General features: G+C 41.8%; 2 protein-coding genes across 2 annotated transcripts in view; one reads left to right on the forward strand and one right to left on the reverse strand.

Annotated features, from left to right (window-relative positions):
• NDUFAF2 (NADH:ubiquinone oxidoreductase complex assembly factor 2) overlaps positions 1–10,677 on the forward strand; it is a 72,879-nt gene extending 62,202 nt beyond the window's left edge. The window contains exon 4 of the mRNA XM_064438873.1: positions 10,315–10,677. Coding sequence (XP_064294943.1) covers positions 10,315–10,572 — 258 coding nt within the window. The 3' untranslated portion in view covers positions 10,573–10,677. The remainder of the gene's footprint in view (positions 1–10,314) is intronic.
• Positions 10,678–10,927: 250 nt separating this feature from the next.
• SMIM15 (small integral membrane protein 15) lies at positions 10,928–14,113 on the reverse strand. Its single transcript, XM_064438874.1, has 3 exons — positions 14,089–14,113; positions 13,789–13,864; positions 10,928–13,187 (listed from the first exon to the last, which is right to left on the reverse strand). Exon 3 carries the CDS (start codon positions 13,158–13,160, stop codon positions 12,936–12,938), a length of 225 nt encoding a protein of 74 aa, XP_064294944.1. The 5' UTR covers positions 13,161–13,187; positions 13,789–13,864; positions 14,089–14,113; the 3' UTR covers positions 10,928–12,935.
• Between the last annotated feature and the right edge of the window lie 4,393 nt (positions 14,114–18,506).

Raw genomic sequence — 18,506 nt, forward strand, 5'->3', positions numbered from 1 at the left:
GTAAGTGTGCTGTCCCGCATACACTCCTGCTTCCCACTTTTCCTTCTGGCTACATATTTCACTCCTGATTTAAAACATGGCATCTTTATATTTTGCATTTTTCACCTCTTGGTTGCAAGGAAAGAAAAAATGCTCTTGAGAGCCAGGGGGAAAGTCCTTCTCTTCAGGACTCCTTTTTTTTGGGCCTTACGTTGCTATTCCATCACCAACGTGGAACTCCCCATATTTAAAAGATGTTAAACAATGTAACACCTATAGGAGCAGCGTGGGTGTGTCTCTTTTTATGCACTTTCATGGATTTCAGGCAGTTTTGTTGATAAGAGACTTCTTAGCACTTTGTTGATAGGCAAATTTACACGGCATTCACATGCTTTGTTGCATTCTACATCTCCTGTTTTCATTCTGGATCACATTCCCATTGAAAAAAAAAAAAAGCTTAATTTAAAATTGGAGATAGCATTATGTAAATATATTAAAAATACTAATGAATGAAATTGTCATTTTCTGTTGGTGCAGCTCCTAAATGAGATAGTGGCTGAATGCATAAGACACTTGTAAGCTTTACTTATGGTGCCTCTCCTAATAGAGTATCTACCTCTCTGTCTCTCGTCTTTATACAGTCAGTGTATATGTAACACACAGACAGGTTTTCCCACACACAGATAATGGGAGTTGTATCAAAATTGGTGTAGGTATCTTGTATCTAAGACACATTGAGTCTTCAGCTTCTAAACCTGGAAAGAACTATGAGGCATATTTTAAGGATATAGCAAACCTTAAAAATATCAGGCGTACAATGAGTTTTTAAGCCTTTCTGTGCCTAACTTCTGTTTAATTTCTTTAGTATTTCCGATTTCAGAGGGCATCAGATTTGTAGGGGCTTTTAAAGAACCTGCTGTCTGTAACATGAGGTACCTGAAAGTATTTAGAAATCTAACCCTCATTTTTTCCCATAACAGACCTTGTAGTTACACACTACTTCTGACAGTGCCCTGAGGTTCAAGAATACCTCAGTAACTTGGCATGGTTAATGGCCTTGTCTGCAGAATGGAGATAGAAATAAAGTTACAGACTATCCTGGGGTGCCAGAAAATGCATGAGGCAAACCAGAGAAGGTTCTCATGGCAATGCCCAGAGAAACTGGTATGGAGAGAACTGTGGTTTCTCTCTGAACCTGTCAACATGCTATCCTGCAGTTGCCAGGCGTGTACCTATAGTCATGCTACTCTGTGAACACAGATCTTCCTACTAGAAGTCACTTCACTGCTAAGCTAGATGGTGCTTCCTCTGTAGTGCACAGAGGGCTGCATAGCTACAAGTATTCTCAGCTTAAATTGAAACCTCACTGTTGCTTTGTATGCATATGTATTTATGTTAATATTTCATGCAAAGTAAAGTAGAATTGCATGTTCCTTTAATTAGTGTCAAGAGCCTGAAAATAGTTTGAAATAGAAAACCACAGTAAATGACTGCTTTTCTCATGCATTATGTGCTTGTTACACAGTAATAAAACTCAGTGGCTTCTGAACTGCACCGTTAGATAGAAGGTAAAATGTTAAAAAAAGAAACTTTTTGTGACAGCTCCTGTCTTCTTTCAAACTATTTCTAGCATTTCCATAATTATCTGTTTTGACAACCTCCTTGTCAAGGGAGGAAGAGTGTACTTCAGTGAGTTGTAATAAGCATAAGGTTTCAGTGATTGTTTCTCCTTCCTCCCTCCCTGATAATTACATTGAAATTACTTCTGTTTGGTTGCCACAATGCATAACCACTTTTCCCATTTATTTGATCAAAAGTGTTATTTATTTGAGAGGTGGTATGATCAAAACTAGCTTCAGTCATGGAGATTAGTTTACACAGAATTCACATTCTTTTAACCAGAGTGGGATGCAGTTTAGAAAAACTCTTTGACACTGTTGCAATTGCATGTTATAGTTTTGCTTCTGTCTTCTTTCAGATGCTTCAGCTCAGAAGTTTTAAAATGAGAACTCTGACATGGAGATCGCACATTTGTGCATAGACAATGGGGCTTAGCAAATTAGTATCTTACTCCTGAAGCCACAAAAAACTGTAGAATATGATTTACAGTTCTGGGAAAGGCTATTAAAAAAGCACAGGGATAAACAGCTCTCTGAGCAAAATATTTTCCACCATTGTTGTCCAGGATCACAACCAGGACTGAAAATTTGGGATGTATTCAAATGACTTGACTTGCACTAAATAGCATTTTGCATAGTAAATTGTATGTGATTCCAGAGGGGATTATTACTCACTGTAAAAGGGCAGTAAAATTTGACAATATAATGAGTTGAGCTACAAAGGTCTAAATAGAAGGAAGCGGTCAGAGAAGTGAGGTAAAAAACAAACAAACAAAAAAACCAAAACAAACAAACTTGAAGAAGCAATCATCTTTTGGAGTATTTCTCTCTTATTTGCTCTAACTTGCTCCTCAGGTTTGAAACATAGGTGCTCATCAGCCTCCACAAAAGAGTATTGAGGCACCAGTTTGTCCCATTACTTGCATTTGTGAATGCTGCAGATCCCAAGTCTGTAGGGGAGAGAGCTGCTGCTGCTCTGCTACTCCTTTTCATGTGGTGCATTGGCTCTGTCTCCTAATTCACTGTCAGTACAACTGAATGGGGGTGGAGAGAGAAGTAATGCGTACCAGGAAAAGGGCTGGTACAGATTACATCATAGTAGAGTAAGGGGAAAGCAAGGACCAAGCTGGGATTGAGTCACAGCTACAGTTCCTTGTTTGCTCTGTGTTTGCTCAAGGCTGTGCATTGCCCTTTATTCAGGGCAGAGTGAAGTGGTGCCAGGATAGCCTGTGATTTTTGCTGCTCCTCACATTTTCATCTGTGGTCTTAAACATGTATGTAGCCCTGTACAAAAATCTCTGCAGTAGTATAAAAATAATTCAGGTTCAAACCCCTACTGTCTCCACATGTTGCCAACATGCTCTACGTTCCATTGTGTGTGCCTTTTCTCTTCCTTTTGCCTCTCATTACATGTTCTTTCCAAATACATATGTGCTAGACTGTGGTGCCCTAGAGGCTATGTCAGCTCATGCCAGAGATTCTGTAGCTCAGAATTAGCAATATAGTAATTTAGTAATGGTTAGTGTTGCTTCTCTGTAGATTTGATTTAAACAAAAATTGCTGTGAGTTAGAATTAGTATTTAACTGATTTAGCTTGGTAGTAGCTGTGGTATTAGCACTGCATTTAAAACTAAGTATTGGGCCGTCATCAAAGCATATATTTCTAGGTATATTTGTAATCAATATATTGGTTTAGCACTTACATACTAATTGTGGAGTGCTTTAAACCTTAACTGCAATTTTTGGACTGTTACTGATTGATTCCAAAGAATTAGCACACCTCTCATTTACAGGATTAGGAACCCAAAATGTGCAAACAGCCTTCATCTTGAGTGAACTGTAACAAACGATCCTAAGGAGTTACCTTCCCCTTAAAACAGAATAGGAGCCAGTTTCACTTTTCAAAAACCAGTGGACTGTTAGAGGTCTGTTTCTGTATCTGCTTGTCTTCAAGGGGTTATTGCAGGTTGCAAGCAAAAGTGCCTGTTTTAAAACAGCAGCTATGTTAGCTTAATAATTTGTTTGGATAATTTTTCTGGTTTATGTTCAAAGGTCAAAAAAGCTGTTCTACAAAGCCTAGACAATGAGAGATGCCATAAATCGTGATGTATCCAACAAAGATCATTCAGATCAGTTTACTTTTGAATTATGCAGGGTACATCCTACTAAAAAAACCACACTGGGTGCACAAAAAGTCCATATTTTAGAATTGGAACTGATAAGAGATTTGCTATAAAACTAAACCTGAATAAAGCAAATCTTGCATTGATTTGCCTAAAGTTGATTGTTGATTGACCAAAGATATTTAGCATGTATGTTCTTTACAATATTAGTAGTCAGTTGGCTCAGTGTTTGATTTAAATAAGTACTTTGGCAAAGCCAGATATGCCTTTGTAATTCAAACTGCTCCTCTGTGTTTGCCATGCACTGACACAGCCCTTCATTTACCATGTTATTTCTTATTCCCAACCACTGAGCTCATGCTCAGTTGCGGAGTTAACAAGACCTGCCCTGGACCAGAACATTTAGTGCTTCCCAGTGACGAGGTCCTCTCGCTACCTCCTGCTCCTGAGATATGATGTAATACCCGATTATTTCATCTTACCTATTTAACTTGTCAAACTGGAAAATGGAGTTTCGTTAACCAGTTAGGCAGTATTATAAAACCAGGTGAATTGGCTTAACTTCTAGCACTTCACTGGACTTCTAGTTGATTTGTCATTGAAGAAAAAAATCTGACCTGTTAAATTGTGTTATAACAATCAACTTTTTTAATACTGTCCCAAAACAGATTTTTTCCTTTCCATTTGTATTTTTAAAATTTTTTCTAACTTGTGTTCATGAATTTTTTAACAGGCAGAGTTCAAAGTTCAAGTTCATTCATGATTAAAAATAAAATACTCAAACAGGATACCAAAATGCAAATATTTGATGAATTGTAGTGTCTGTACAGTTCAAACAAAGAACATTAATCTGTACAAATGTTTCTCAGTTCTGGCATCAAATAATAGCTAACCCTATTCAAATCAAGAGAAGTCATGATTATTTCAACATGTAATTAAGGTAACATAAGAAGTTGGAATAGTTTCTAAGACAACATAAAGAAGCTATTTATTTGTAATAAAAAAAAAACCCACCTGAAATAAAATGTGACATCTTGCTCAAAAAAAACCTTGGATTTATAGGTTTGGATATAGTGTCTTTAGAAAATCATCTGGAGACAACAAAAACAAAACAAGTACCAGTCTGTTAAAATAACCTTTAAACAATCCCTCTTGGACAGTTAATATTGGTAGTGTATGTCTAGCCATCTGTATCCCTAGAGCTACTTGTTCACAAGTTTGGGTTGCCTGTTGCCTTCAAGAGATTGAAAATTCTCAATGAGGAGCAAGTGGTGTTATAATCAATGTTATAAAACCAATTATATTGGTACAATATTGGTTATAACCAATGAAACAGTAAGAGGAAGGAGATGAGTTCCTCAGACTGTGGCGTTCAGGAGGTGCTGCAGGATAGAAACTAAGTACAGGTGTCGTGGTTTAACCCCAGATGGCAACTAAGCCCCATGCAGCCACTTGCTCACTCCCCCCAGTGGGATGGGGGAGGGAATTGGAAAAGTGAGAAAACTCATGGGTTGAGATAAGAGCAGTTTAATAATTGAAGTAAAGTATCAGTAGTAGCAGCAGCAGTAGTAGCAGTAGTAATAATAATAATGTGCAAAGCAAGTGAGCACAATACAGTTGCTCATCACCTGCAGACTGATGCCCAGCTCGTCCCTGAGCAACGATCACTGCCCCCGGCCAACTCCTCTCAGCTTATATACTGAGCACCATGTCATATGGTAGCGGTCAGCTGTCTTGGCTGTGCCCCCTCCCACCTTCTTGTGCACCTGGCAGAGCATGAGAAGCTGAGAAGTCCTTGTCAAGTGTAAGCACTACTGAGCAACAATTAAGACATCAGTGTGTTATCAATTTATTCACATACTAAATCCAAAACACAGCACTGTACCAGCTACTAGGAGGACAATTCACTTTATCCTGGTCAAAACCAGGACAACAGGTATTTGCCTGTGGAGAAGACCAGCAAGAAGTGTTCAGCAAAGGCTAGTCACTAGTGAGCAAGACCCCAGATGAAGGACTAAGCAAGTCTAGAGAAACCTTTTTTGTATTTATGACATTTTCCTACCAGGAGGAACTTTTTAAAGAAATTTATTTTATTCCATAAGCCTACAAGTTTATTCAGCAAAGGGAAAGCAGTGACAATATGAGATCCTTTAAAAGTGGAAGAATACTGCACTCCAAATCTTCAGCCTACAAAACAGGTCTTCCAGTACAGCATGGTAGGCACTGAAAGTCATTTGACTAGAGACAAACTTGTAGATCTTTCTCCCCTGGAGTAGAGGTGAATACGGTTTCCAAACAGCAGAGGATGCTTGGTGATACGTCTCAGCTGTCAGAGTTGAGTGAGTGCTTTAAACAAAAATACGTTTGCAAGAAAAGTAGAAATTTCATCCTAGTGGCATGAAATACAGCCTGATCCCTTTTGCAGCAATGCACTAGGAAGGCAGCAACATGTCTTGGGCTGAGTTGCCCCCATGGGCAGGCCGTCTTTCATTCTTTGTTCATGCAGCTGTTACCACTACTAAGATGTCAGAATATGCAGAAGTCATCAGTTGCTGGATGAAAAGTAGCCGCCTCAAACTCCACATAGGGTCACTTTGGCATTTCCTTAATAACGTTAAGTTCTTCAAGAAAACCTTAGAGATCACTCCCTTAAACCCTGCCTTTCTAAGGAGGGGAGGCATGCAGCTTCAATCATTAGAAGGATTTAAATCGTCATAGAGGTTACAATAATCAGCAAAGCTGGACAAGTTGTTACCTGCAGTGAGTAGAATTTTTTCTTTTACATTCCACCTAAAAGTAAACTGTGGAACATGTAATTGGACCTAGTTCTCGCCACATTGTATGTATCTTCTTCCAAATGCTGGGAGCTGATGGTTTTCAAGGTGAACATCTACATGTACGGATTTCAACTGGTATAAAACATGGCTGGATGTCTTCAAGCATTTTTCATTTTTTAGTTTTGCAGCATAATGCAAATCCTTAGATTTCTCTTTTAATGAAAACGACTAAGGGCATTTCTGATACTCTGGATGTCATGTGCCTCCTGAGAACTGCAGGTTCAAAGGGCTTATATCATTTATTTGTATGAAGAGAGAGTTGGAAGAACAAGCTAACCCCTAGAAAACTGCAGTTACCTGGTAGATACCACGTCCTCTGTGTTGGATAAAATGATTTTGTATTTCCCCTAAAGGTCAGAGCATATTACATATTCATGTTCTTGTATTTCAGCAGAAAATTTAAATGGTGTGTTTTGGGGGGCAGATTATAATGAAGCTAGCCATTTTATGAAATATTTCCATTCATCTTGGAAGAGGAAAGAATTGCTCTGAACCTGCTAGGGTATTAAAAAAATACTTTTAGCTCCCAGTAGTCACTGTTCACAGTATATCAAGCAGTAAAGGGCTGGGTAGCAACGGGGCCTCGAAGTGAGAGTATAGCTGTGTGCAGGTGAGTTGGGAAGGCTTGTAGTGCCACGCAGATTTACAGGCTACGAGTCATGTGTAGAAGAGCCCAGCAGATGTCGGCTTCTCCACTGCTGTTCAGCAGGGGATAGGAAGCCCTGTATAACCAGGAGGGTATCTGAAGAGTAACCTTTCTAACACTCACTGTATTTAATTGCAGTGAGCCATGCAGATCAACTGAAGCCAAATTTGGAAGATTAGTTATAAAGGTCCTACACATTTCTGGTGTGTTTTAAGGATAATTCCTTCTATAAATATGCATACAATAGTTCCATTATGATTTGCATTTTGAACCAAGTTGATTATGCTATTCAAATTTAGAACTGCTTGGATCTTTTATTTAAATGCCTGTAAAGGCAGGGAAACTTCAGTCTCATAAATGCTTCAAACTGCAGTGGCTATGGCAATTGAACTAGTAGTATTTAGAAATACAATCACAATGTTTTAAAAAAAAAAGTGTATGTTCTAGTGAGAATTGAGAATGAAGTATTTGCTGGTGATAATATTAGGAACGGGAATGACTCACTGCCTGTGACAGAATTCTGCAGAACAAACTTTCCCAGTATCAAAGGACAAGATGTTTATGCTAAGAAAACTTATGTATTTGACCCGAATTTTCTAACGTGCCAATTGACGCAAGGTTCCTGATTCACATTTTCTTTAGTCTGAGCACATAAACCCTGATTTATGTACACTGTAACCCAGTGTACATGTTAGTGGCATGAATTTAATACATAAAATGGATGTGTGCAGATACTTTGAACTTGAAAAATTTTTGCCCTGGTGTGGATTGTGTAGAAGATTCTGAACAAGTCACTTCACTATCTTTTTTCTGTGTTTGCTAATGTGGATTATTCCTCATGCTTTTTTTCAAGATTAACATGGTTATTTTACTAGATCACAACTATACTTCAGCCAGTAAAAGCTGATTAAGAGCACTGTTCTTGAGCCTGAAAACCAGATGACAGTTATACATCAACATTTAAAATGGACTTGGAGCATTTGGAATTTAGTTACAGCTGCTGTTACCTGACCAAGGTAACTTTGTTAAAGTAATCACTGGAAAAAGATTTGAAGTTAGTAAGTAGCTGTTCATATTCATATTTTAATGAATCATTTCATGGTGTTTTAGCAGAGGCTGTGATGCAGTCTTCAGATACCACAAAGGTATCTAACCTTGTTTCTTAGTAGTGGGGTAACGCAAGCACCATAGGAGTGATCCCCTTGAAATCATTAAGGTCATGGTAGATTTATACAGGCATGTGGCAAACACGGACAGAATTGAGAGGTGTTATAATGAGGTTTTGCTATAATGACTTTTGAAAGTTTGACCTTGTTATGCTTGGCAGTATTTTTATTTGAGCGTGGGAGGATTTTCTCCTCCCTCCCTTCAGTTTGCAAAGTCATTTATGTGCTGCTTGTGTATTTGCATGCTATATAGGTATGTGAAGTGTTTTGCCTCTGCTCTATGCATACTGCCTTTTAAAATGTTATTAAATGTTTTTATACTTGTTCTGTCAACTCTTGGCAATATCACATGTATTTTAATGCCATTCCTAAAATAATGTCATGGTCTTCTACTCAGAGAGAAGTGTACTGGTCTAGTTTCTCCGTAGCGCTTCCATGTACTTGTAATCCAGAGAAAGCTGTTCAGCCTTTTTTCTCCTGTATCCCACTCTAAACGTGGATATTAGCAGCTTCCTCATTAAATGATGTTGATTACAGTTAAGTTGCATTTGGGTTCAAAGTGTTGTAAAAATTCTTATCACTTTTCTGCTTTGGTTTCTAATACTTTTCACTATCTGCCCTAACAAAAGCACAGAGGAGTTCTGTTAGCAGAATTTGCAAATTGTCCTTCTGATAGGAAACATATGCTAACAGATAAAAAACAATCTTCAGTATTTTTCAGGGCTTTTTTCTTTGTGTTTACTTTGGGAGTTCTCATGTGTTTTCCTCTGAACAATATGGCACAGTGTACTGACAGCTGTTTTTCTATTTTACCTGTGGACAAGCCAGTAATTGCACTTGCTTCAACTATTACCCTCAGCATTTGTCAGTGGAAACAGCCAAATCCTAATTCAGGTCATGTTCATTAGCGCATTGGCAGCTTTAACCCATACACAACCATGTTTCAGTACAGAGTTTCATGAAGCTGAATCAGGAGGTTGTACAAGCCGCTCAGAATACACATCATGAGTGGGTTTTTTGGCTTTGCAGTAGGATCATGCGTCAGATAGTTGCTTCAGTTTATCTATTTACCTCTAAAACTAGAACACTTTTATTTGAATTTTTCACCTGTGCAGAGCCAGTAGGTATGATTTTACACCCTTTGTGAATGCAGTACATTTATTTTAGCTAACATGCCTGCTAGATACCAAGAGCTAACATACAGCTTGCCTAAGCAGCGTTCTGCTTAGTGGCCTCATCGCAATACCCTGTTCACCTTTGCTGGCCAGGCAGTCACCAGCTGAGGGTGTGTTGGTCTCCCTTCCTTCTTGGACCATGCTACTCCTTGACCTTGCTGAGCTGTCTTCCGAGTCTCTGGGGCAGGGTCTCCCTCAGTGATTTTTAATGCTTTTTTCTCCCCCTCAAATTTAGGAGCCTCCTTATATAACTTTTTGGTATTTTTTAATTGTTTTATTTATTTATTAATCTGGTATGGCTTCGGATTATGTACTAGCAGAGTCACGGTTGCACATCTGCTTCTCCCAAAACTGCACTCTGGGCCACAGATACCTAAAGTCCTAGGCATAGTGTGTTACAGGAAGAAATGCAAGTGATAAGTAGCTATACAGTAGCAAGTCCTACCCAGAAAACAGTTAAAAGGTAGCCTTATTTTTAATGCCTTTTCAACGCATTGATGACTGTTATTTGCTTTGTGATCCAAAAGAATAGTGAAACTGGGACACCACAATGCAGTTTTGCTTCAACAACACAATCAAAACATTAGGGCTGAAATTGCAGTTGCACACCATTAATTTCGCCACATTTTATTTTACCTAGGTACCTGAAAATTTGGATTATAAGATTAGGAAAACCAATAACTGCTTAAAATGTTGTGGGTTTTTTTTCCAACATTGTGTATTGCATTTACTTCCGATTTATTTATTTATCTTTCTACTGTGTTCTTAGGAGATACTCAAGAATGAAAATTACAGAGAAGAAATGAAACAGAAAATCAAAGATGTATCCGAAAAGGATAAGCTCCTTCAGGCCAAGGAATACAAGGAGGGACTTGTTGCTGAACCAGTTCATACTCGTGTTAAAGGCCATGCATCAGCCCCTTACTATGGAAAGAGTGAGCCTTCGCAAGATCCAACAAGCACTGCGAGCACCTTTCAGCCAGGCTCCTGGATGCCACCAGGCAGTGGTAGCAGTCACAATAAATAAACGATTGTCACGTACAGATATTGCTAATGGATAAATATTTTAACAGACAACATACACAGCTGTTGTATATAAGTGAGTGTGCAATAAAGTGATACTGAAGTTTCATTTATTTTTGCAGAACTGTTCAAATAGGCTTAGTCATGACAAACTACTGTAAAATGTTTGGGTGTTGTGAAAAAACAGGATGTATTACAAGTTTTTAATAACAGCATGTATAAGCAAGTTTTTAACCGTTGCTGTTCATCACTTACTCATGAAATCATAGGTAGGAGGTTTTCTAGCTAACTTAATTTTCTTAATTCTAAATTGGTTTTTTTCCTTGAAGACTCATTTATTTTTAAAATTGTTTTTGATGTAATAAATGTTAATCAGTACACTTAAATTTTCCCAAACCTAGGCATCAATTTAAGATAGTTCTTCAGAATGCTTATTAATTCCCTTGGCAGTGCCATTGTGCTTTCCTCTGGCAAGTGGATGGAAAAGTTGATTTAACAGGAATCACTATGACACTACACGCTGTATTAATCTGAGAGACATTCCCCTAACTTAAAACAACCAACATACTTGCATGATGTTTGATTTGCAGCCAGCAGTAAGCACAGGATAAAATCAGGATGAGCTAAACTACATGTAACTACTGTAATAGAGGTTAGAAGCACTTGGTAAAGCTGCTGGAAAATAACACAGGGTCTGAGACATTTTTATTTCTGGTGTATGCAGGAGCTTCCCTAAATGATCAGATCCATTTGGCCATAGCTTAGATATATAAAATGTGCAGATGATTTACTTAGAGATGATGTTTGAGAACTTCAAGTCAAAATAAAGACCACAAAATTTTTTGGAAAAAAGTATCAAATTTATTTATGCAGTGCATCCTTCATCAGTTCTGCTCTGTGTTTCAGGCTGTATAGGTATCAAAGGTGGAACGCATACAAATGTGACAACACAGAGAAAACAGTGGAGACAATCCCATGTATTTATGAAATGCCAAGGTGTCATTGCTAACAATGCTTGCTTTGACCAACAAAACTGAAAGAGGATCAACAATACTTCACATTAGCTTTAAGTCCTTCCAGTTGGGCTCCCCAGTTCTAATCCCCCTTTGTGTCAGCCAGCTCTACAGGTCTCCTCATTTGAACAACGGTATGATTTTAAGGTTTTATTTTTAAACATAATGAAGGACTACTTGCTAGAAAGCACAGCCCTGTGCTGCTGTTCAGAAATATGCCATGTCTAGCCTGACGACTGCCACAAGCTCTGTAGAACTAGACTATTAATAGAAATTAGGCTTTGAAAAATTACTTCTGTTAGAAAAACATAAATTGGAATTAACACTAAGTAATATTGGCATATTTACAACACAAACCTCACTTGGACTTTTTCCAGTATGCCAGCATTTTGCAGCCTGGAAGGCAGCAGTTTCACAGGCCATGAGAACAAAGATCCCAAAGATCAGAAGGTCCTTAAGTCAAAGGTAGCCAGAAGGTTAGCAAGCAGGAGAAGTACTGGCACCAGCGGTACATCCTCCTGTACTCTCCCACCGCCACCTGCTACAGGTCACTAGGACACAGTGCACCAGGCCACAGGGGTCTTTGGTCTCACCCCATCTATGGCTATGCTTTGAGGCATAAAGTTTCTGAAGGCAGAAACAAATTAGCTGCAGGTGACATGCATCATTAGGGAGAGCCAAACAACATAGTAGTGTGTTTTGTAGAACATGAGTGGCTTAAGACAGACGAAGGTCATAAGAACAAGCAATCAGTTTCCTAGAGTTTGGGCTGAATTTACAGACTGTTGATGGTTGGTAGGTCAGGAAACGGGAAAAGCTAAGTTAGGTTCTTGTTGCAGACAAGACCCACCACCAAAGACAACTCAGCAGCTCTTCTGGGCACGCAGCTCAAGACCCACAGGGCCATATGCAGCATCCTTAAAGGTATGCTATCTCGCTGTGAAGCTAGATGATCTCTGCAGCTCTGCTGAAAGTATACCAAAGTATACCAAAACTTGCCTTTCTATAATCCAGTTTACCACTCACATTTTCCCCCTGATTTGACAATTTTAAGACACTTGTTAAGTCATAACTAAGGGGGGAAAAAAAAAATCTACCTCCAGAGCCACCCAACAGATTTTTTAATTTAACATGCAAATTTAGAAAGGCAACCTGCACTAGAACACAAGTAGCAGATTAAAAGATTGCAACAAGTGTCACTTGGACAAACTTTCACACAAATCATCTCAGCAGAAAAAAAATGCTGACGGGATTAAATGTCATACTTCAAGAAATTACAGGATCAAGTATCAAAGGATAGTTACAACAAAATGTACAAGTGTTTGATTAGAAAAGGCCTTTTTTTTCCCCGCATTTAATACTTCTTCGTTCGTTTGGCTTTTGCGATATTCTCTTGGCGCTTCTGTTTCTTCTTTTGCTCTCGCTCCCTGGCCTCGATCATTTTTGCAAGTTTCCATGAAAGCGCTGCACTAATTACGAACAATGGTGTAAGGGCCAAGATCACCGTAGTAAGGAAGCCGTAGGGGTCCTTTGCAGCCCACTCCACGATGTATTCCGCCCAAGCCTTAACATCAAACATCTTCTCTGTTTTTTTGCTGGGAAAACCCTATGAAATAATACCAAAATAATTTCTGAGTATTCAGAAAATAAAGAGCACATACACAGCTATCGCCCTTTTAATATAAGTCATCATGTTTCGTTATTAAAGGGCAAGTTCTTTTTTGCTAGAAGTTAAAAGCAGAGCTTAGTACACGAACATAAGTGTAATACGAACTCGGTGTCGACCTTACTTTAAAGTGCAGCATTTGCAAAACAATCAGGCATTTAATCCCACAGAGCTTCAGGTACTACCATGAAAAAAATTGCTATGTGGAAAAAAAGTGAGGTCTGTGCTTCTTCAGAAGAGAAGGGAAGAGAGCCCAGCTGGCTCATCTGCAGGTTTTACGGGGGGAGGCGAGGGAGCGGGTCAGGGCTGTGGAGAGCAAGCCAGCAGCGGTCAGCCCGCCAACGGCAGTGTCCGAACCGGGCCGGCACCGAGCGCGGCGGAGCCCTCCGGACCGGTCCCCTGCGAGCGCCCCGCGGGATGGAGGAGCCGGAGCCCCTGGGCCCGCAGCAGCCACCCGGACACCGGCTGCCTCCCGCTGTCCCCCCGGCCCCGCCCCGCCCCGTAACGGCCGGCCGCGCGCCCCGTCCCGCGCCGCTCTCACCTGCGGCGGCGGATCCCGGCGCCGCCTCCGGCACCCTGCGGGCACCTCAAACCGCGGAAGGGTGGCGCCGAGCTCCCTGCGGAGAGAAGAGACAGGCTGTGAGGGAACGGCGGCCGCCGTGGCGCGGGCCCAGCGGCGCTCGCCTCCGCCCGGCATAGGTAACGCCGCTCGGGCGGCGGCGGAGGATGGCGGCGGCGGCGGCGGCGGGAAGGCATCGCCGTGGCTCAGGCCCGGGGGTCCGGGCAGCGCCGTGCCGCGCCGCGCCGCCGCCCCCCGCGTCCCTCCCGCCGCCCCACGTACCGCTGCCCCGGCGGGCGCCGGCCTGCCGAGCGGAAACAGGAAGAAGGCGCTCGCCCCGCCCGCGCCGGCCTGCCGCGGAGGGGGGCGGGCCCGGCTGCCCGGGCGGCCTCGCCCCGCCCCTCACGGCGTCGCGCGGGGGGCGGGGCAGCGTCCCGCACGCCCCGCCCCGCCCTGCGCCGGCCCCGGCGGTGCCCCGCCCCGGCGCGCCGCCTGCGCCGCTGCCGCGGGGGTGTGGCACGCGGTGCTGGCGTCGTGCCGAGGCCGGCGGCGGAAGGCAGCTCGCGCGCAGGGGCGGCCCGGCAGCCACCCTGCGTGAGCCACCCGCGCCGCTGCGGGGTTGGGGCGCGTGCCCGGCGTGCAGCGTGGCGTCACCGGCCTGCAGCGTCCCCGTTCGCTCTCCCATTGCGGTGCTGCTGAAGCGCGCGGTTACGTTCTGCAGGCAGACCGCGGGGAACTGCGGCCGGTAGCTTGGCAAGACGCCGCAGGTGTCTCCTGCGCCTCTGGGGAACCCCGGCCCTCGCTGTTGGCCTTCGTGGACTCCGCGCGGTGCGCCTTGCGGTTTCCGGAGGTGAAGGTGCTGTGCAGTGCGTGCATGCTGCTGTCAGAGCTGGGGTTCTTGGCTGCTCCCTCTTGAACTGACTTCAGCGAAAATACTCCGCTGGTCTCAGTATAACCTCAGTGACTGCTAAAGCCTTTCATATTTTTATACTGAAAACTCCGGGTTTGAGGTTTCACCTTATGTGTATTGCACCAAGCCTTCCCTTCTCCCTTCGTACACACGTGTGTGCACGCACACACTGATGTGGATAAAAACTTCATTATGCTTCCAACGCATAGTTAATCATAGAGTACCAGCTTAGTAAATGAGAAGGTCTTACAGTCACTTGCATTGGTCAATGCAGGAGTTTCTTTTTCTGTAGCATAGTAGCAAATGCCGTAAGGGCATTCTGCTTTTGTATGTCTTTTCTTTCTGTGAATGCTGGTGTTCTTAAAAGGGCAGCAAACAGGCAAATCAGAAATGCGTTTTGTCAATGAGAGAGTCACTGACAAGAGATGTGACTAACCTAAACTGCTTTAAATTGAGCGTGTTGAATGCCATTTTGTGCTATGTCCAAATTTCCGTTATTTGTTCACTCTTATTCAAAACCTGTCTGTAGTGTTCAGGATCTTGTAATATCTTTTGAAAATTAGAATAGAATAGAATAGAATAGAATATTTTCAGTTGGAGAGGAATCACAATGATAATCTAGTTCAGCCCAACTGCCTGACCAATTCAGGGCTGACCAAAAGCTAAAGCACATTGTTAAGGGCTTTCTCCAAATGCCTCCTAAACAATGACAGGCTTGGGGCATCGACCACCTCTCCAGGAAGCCTGTCCCAGTGTTTGACCACCCGCTCTGTAAAAAAAACACGCTTCCTAAAGTCCAGTCTAAACCTCCCCCGGAGCAGCTTTGAACCATTCCCATGCGTCCTGTCACTGGATCCCAGGGAGAAGAGCTCAGCACCTCCCTCTCCTCTTCCCCTCCTCAGGAAGCCCTAGAGAGCAATGAGGTCGCCCCTCAGCCTCCTTCTCCCCAAACTAGACAAGCCCAGAGTCCTCAGCCGCTCCTCACAGGACAGGCCTCCAGCCCTTTCACCAGCTTTGTTGCCTCCCCTGGACACATTTGAGTACCTTAACACCCTTCTGAACTTGTGGGGCCCAGAACTGCGCTCAGTGCTCAAGGTGAGGCCGCACCAACACTGAACAGAGCGGGATAATCACCTCTTTTGCCCGCCTGGCTCTGCTGTGTTTGATGCACCCCAGGATGCGGTTTGGCCTCTTGGCTGCCAGGGCACGCTGCTGGCTCCTATTGAGCCTGCTGTCGACCAGCCCCCCCAGCTCCCTTTCTGCAGGGCTGCTCTCCAGCCACTCCTCGCCCAGTTCATAATTGTGCCCGCTGTTACTCCACCCAGAATCTGACATTCTGACTTGTTCAATGTCATCCCATTAATCATAGCCCAGTGTTCCAATCTATCTAGGTCCCTCTGCAAGAGTCAAGCGAGGACCTCCCCAGACTCGCAAGACCTTTGGTGTAGACACCTGTACATGCATCTCTGTACATGTGTTACTCAGCCATTTTCATGAGCATTAAAACTGTTACAGAATTTACGGGTCCCTGTTGGTCTGTAATTTGTAAATATTAGCAAATATAACAATCTAAATTTGTTGGAGCTTAGATATAAGTCTGTGGCAGTGTATTTGTTGGTATCATTATAAGATGCTTTTGCATGCTGTGTAGCTATGTTGGAAGTAGGTGAGCTATTGCATAAGTATAGTCTATTTCTGGTAAAATTGCGTATCAGGCTAGAGGGAACACAGTTATATTTCTGATGCTTGATGTCAAAATCAGGTACATAAGCCAAAATAAGCACTAACTTAGTCAACAGCTATAGACAAGCTGCTTGATATCACCACCTTTACACCTGCTGCAAAATTAATTTCCAGTTGCAGTCTTTCACATAGTAGTAATAGTCTCATCTGTCTGTCTTTCTGTGTCTTCTCTGCCTCATTGATTTGAAAAGTGCCTGTTTCATTATGGCAGGGAAGAAATAAAAAGTAAGGATTTTTAATTTGCTATTCTAAGAGAACAGGGTTTATGCAATTACCTTTTCTGGTATCCTTCTACCCTAATAGCTTCCAAAGTGGTTGGCCAGTTATATTGGCAAAGTAACAGAGGTCTCGTACATAATAATTTTGCTCATGTAAGATTTGTGAAAGTAGGCAGCCTAGGTAGACAAGAGAAGCCCAGGCTACATCCTTGACTGAAACCTGCAGCGCGTCTGTGTTAGGAATGAAGAGATGTTATGGGATTACTGCCCGACGGGAAAGCTTCATCTGGGGCTTGCACTCTACCAAATTCAGAATAAATCAACCAAAAGGCCATAGGAGATCAGGGTACTTGTTTTGCTTTTCTGAGTTAGTGGTTGTACCTCAAGTAGTCATCGAGAACAGAAATTCCAGAATTTACTACAACTTGGACAAAGCAGCACAATCAGAATACTTCAAAAGACCACATAAAGCATATGTTTATGTTAACTATAATTCTGGTAGTTAACTGCTACTTTGTAAATCTGCACTTTCCTTTGCATCTAATCTAGAATTCCTTTAAATGACCCAGTTCTGTTATTTATAGCTATGTATGTGCCTGTGTGTATTTTAAGACAGACGAGCTTTAATTTAGTATCTGTCAGTTGTAAGTGGATGACCAAGAAAACTGGAGGGTTTAGGAAGGAGTGGGACAGGATCCACTGATAGAAGATCACATTGTTTAAAGCGTGAAAGTCACAATTCATACTAAACATCATAATGGTTTACCTAGATGTCATGTCAGATATCTAGGCTAGGAAGGAACTTCACTTAGGATGGAGTTAAGCTTTTCAGCTACTACATAACCTCAGTGGCAGCAGCGACAGAAGTAGCATCAAAATATAATATAGTATGAAATTATGAACCATCAACTTTTATAAAATTAAATCAGTAGTTATTTTTTTATAGATATATATATATATAAACATATATGAACGGCATTAAAAGTTCTGTTTCAATAGAATTTAATGACAGCATGTTGCAGGGGACAAGCATTACTGTCCATTGTCACACTTTCAAAGAATGAGTGGGTGAAGGAATGGAAATGGCACTCCAGAAATCCAGCAGTAATAAAGTAAGATAAAATGCAGATAAATCTGCTGAGAATATAATGCAGGCATGGAAAATGGAAGAGTTACATGAAAGCAAAGCCTTTCTCATGCCAACAGTGACTGAAAGATGGTGAGTGAGCATGTGTGGTGAAGACAAGCTCTGAGTAACCATATTTATTTCACTCAGATATGTTGACATGTATCAGTGGTCCAGAATCATTCTGTATAAGGAAGCTGCTAAATATTTCACACAGTATAATTTCTTACTACCCTTTTATTTGTAAATTCTGAGTTCTTTGAAGCTACTTTCTTTCCTACATACAGCATGAATTCTCCAGTGATCTTCATGTATACTTAATGTCCTGGGCATGCTGTACTCCACCTGCTGAGTATCGCTGGTTTCAGAAGAGCTAGGCAGAATTCTTGTGCCATAGCACAATGGTGTTTTTTATGAAGAGTTTTGAAAGGTAGTTTGGCTATTGCTTTTTTCTCCAACCTGTAAAACCTCTAATCTGTGAGACCTTTATTGGCACTTTTTTGACCAGGTATGATACATCCATAGTATGTGACAGCCAATAAACATTCTAGCTTTTATAGCTTTACTTAAGCCGACAGAACTCCTTTGTACTACTGGGGATTAAGGATTCTTTTTCTGCTGCAAATCTCTGTTTAAAAACATTGGTATTTTATGTTTAAGTGTATCTGCTGTATAACTTTATTCTGTAAATTCCATGAACAAC

The sequence above is a fragment of the Phalacrocorax carbo genome, chromosome Z (assembly GCF_963921805.1).
Source record: "Phalacrocorax carbo chromosome Z, bPhaCar2.1, whole genome shotgun sequence".
NCBI classification, from domain to species: Eukaryota; Metazoa; Chordata; class Aves; order Suliformes; family Phalacrocoracidae; genus Phalacrocorax; species Phalacrocorax carbo.

Excerpts from the sequence above, each read along its gene's own strand:
- SMIM15 (XM_064438874.1), bottom strand. The coding sequence starts at position 13,160 with ATGTTTGATGTTAAGGCTTGGGCGGAATACATCGTGGAGTGGGCTGCA.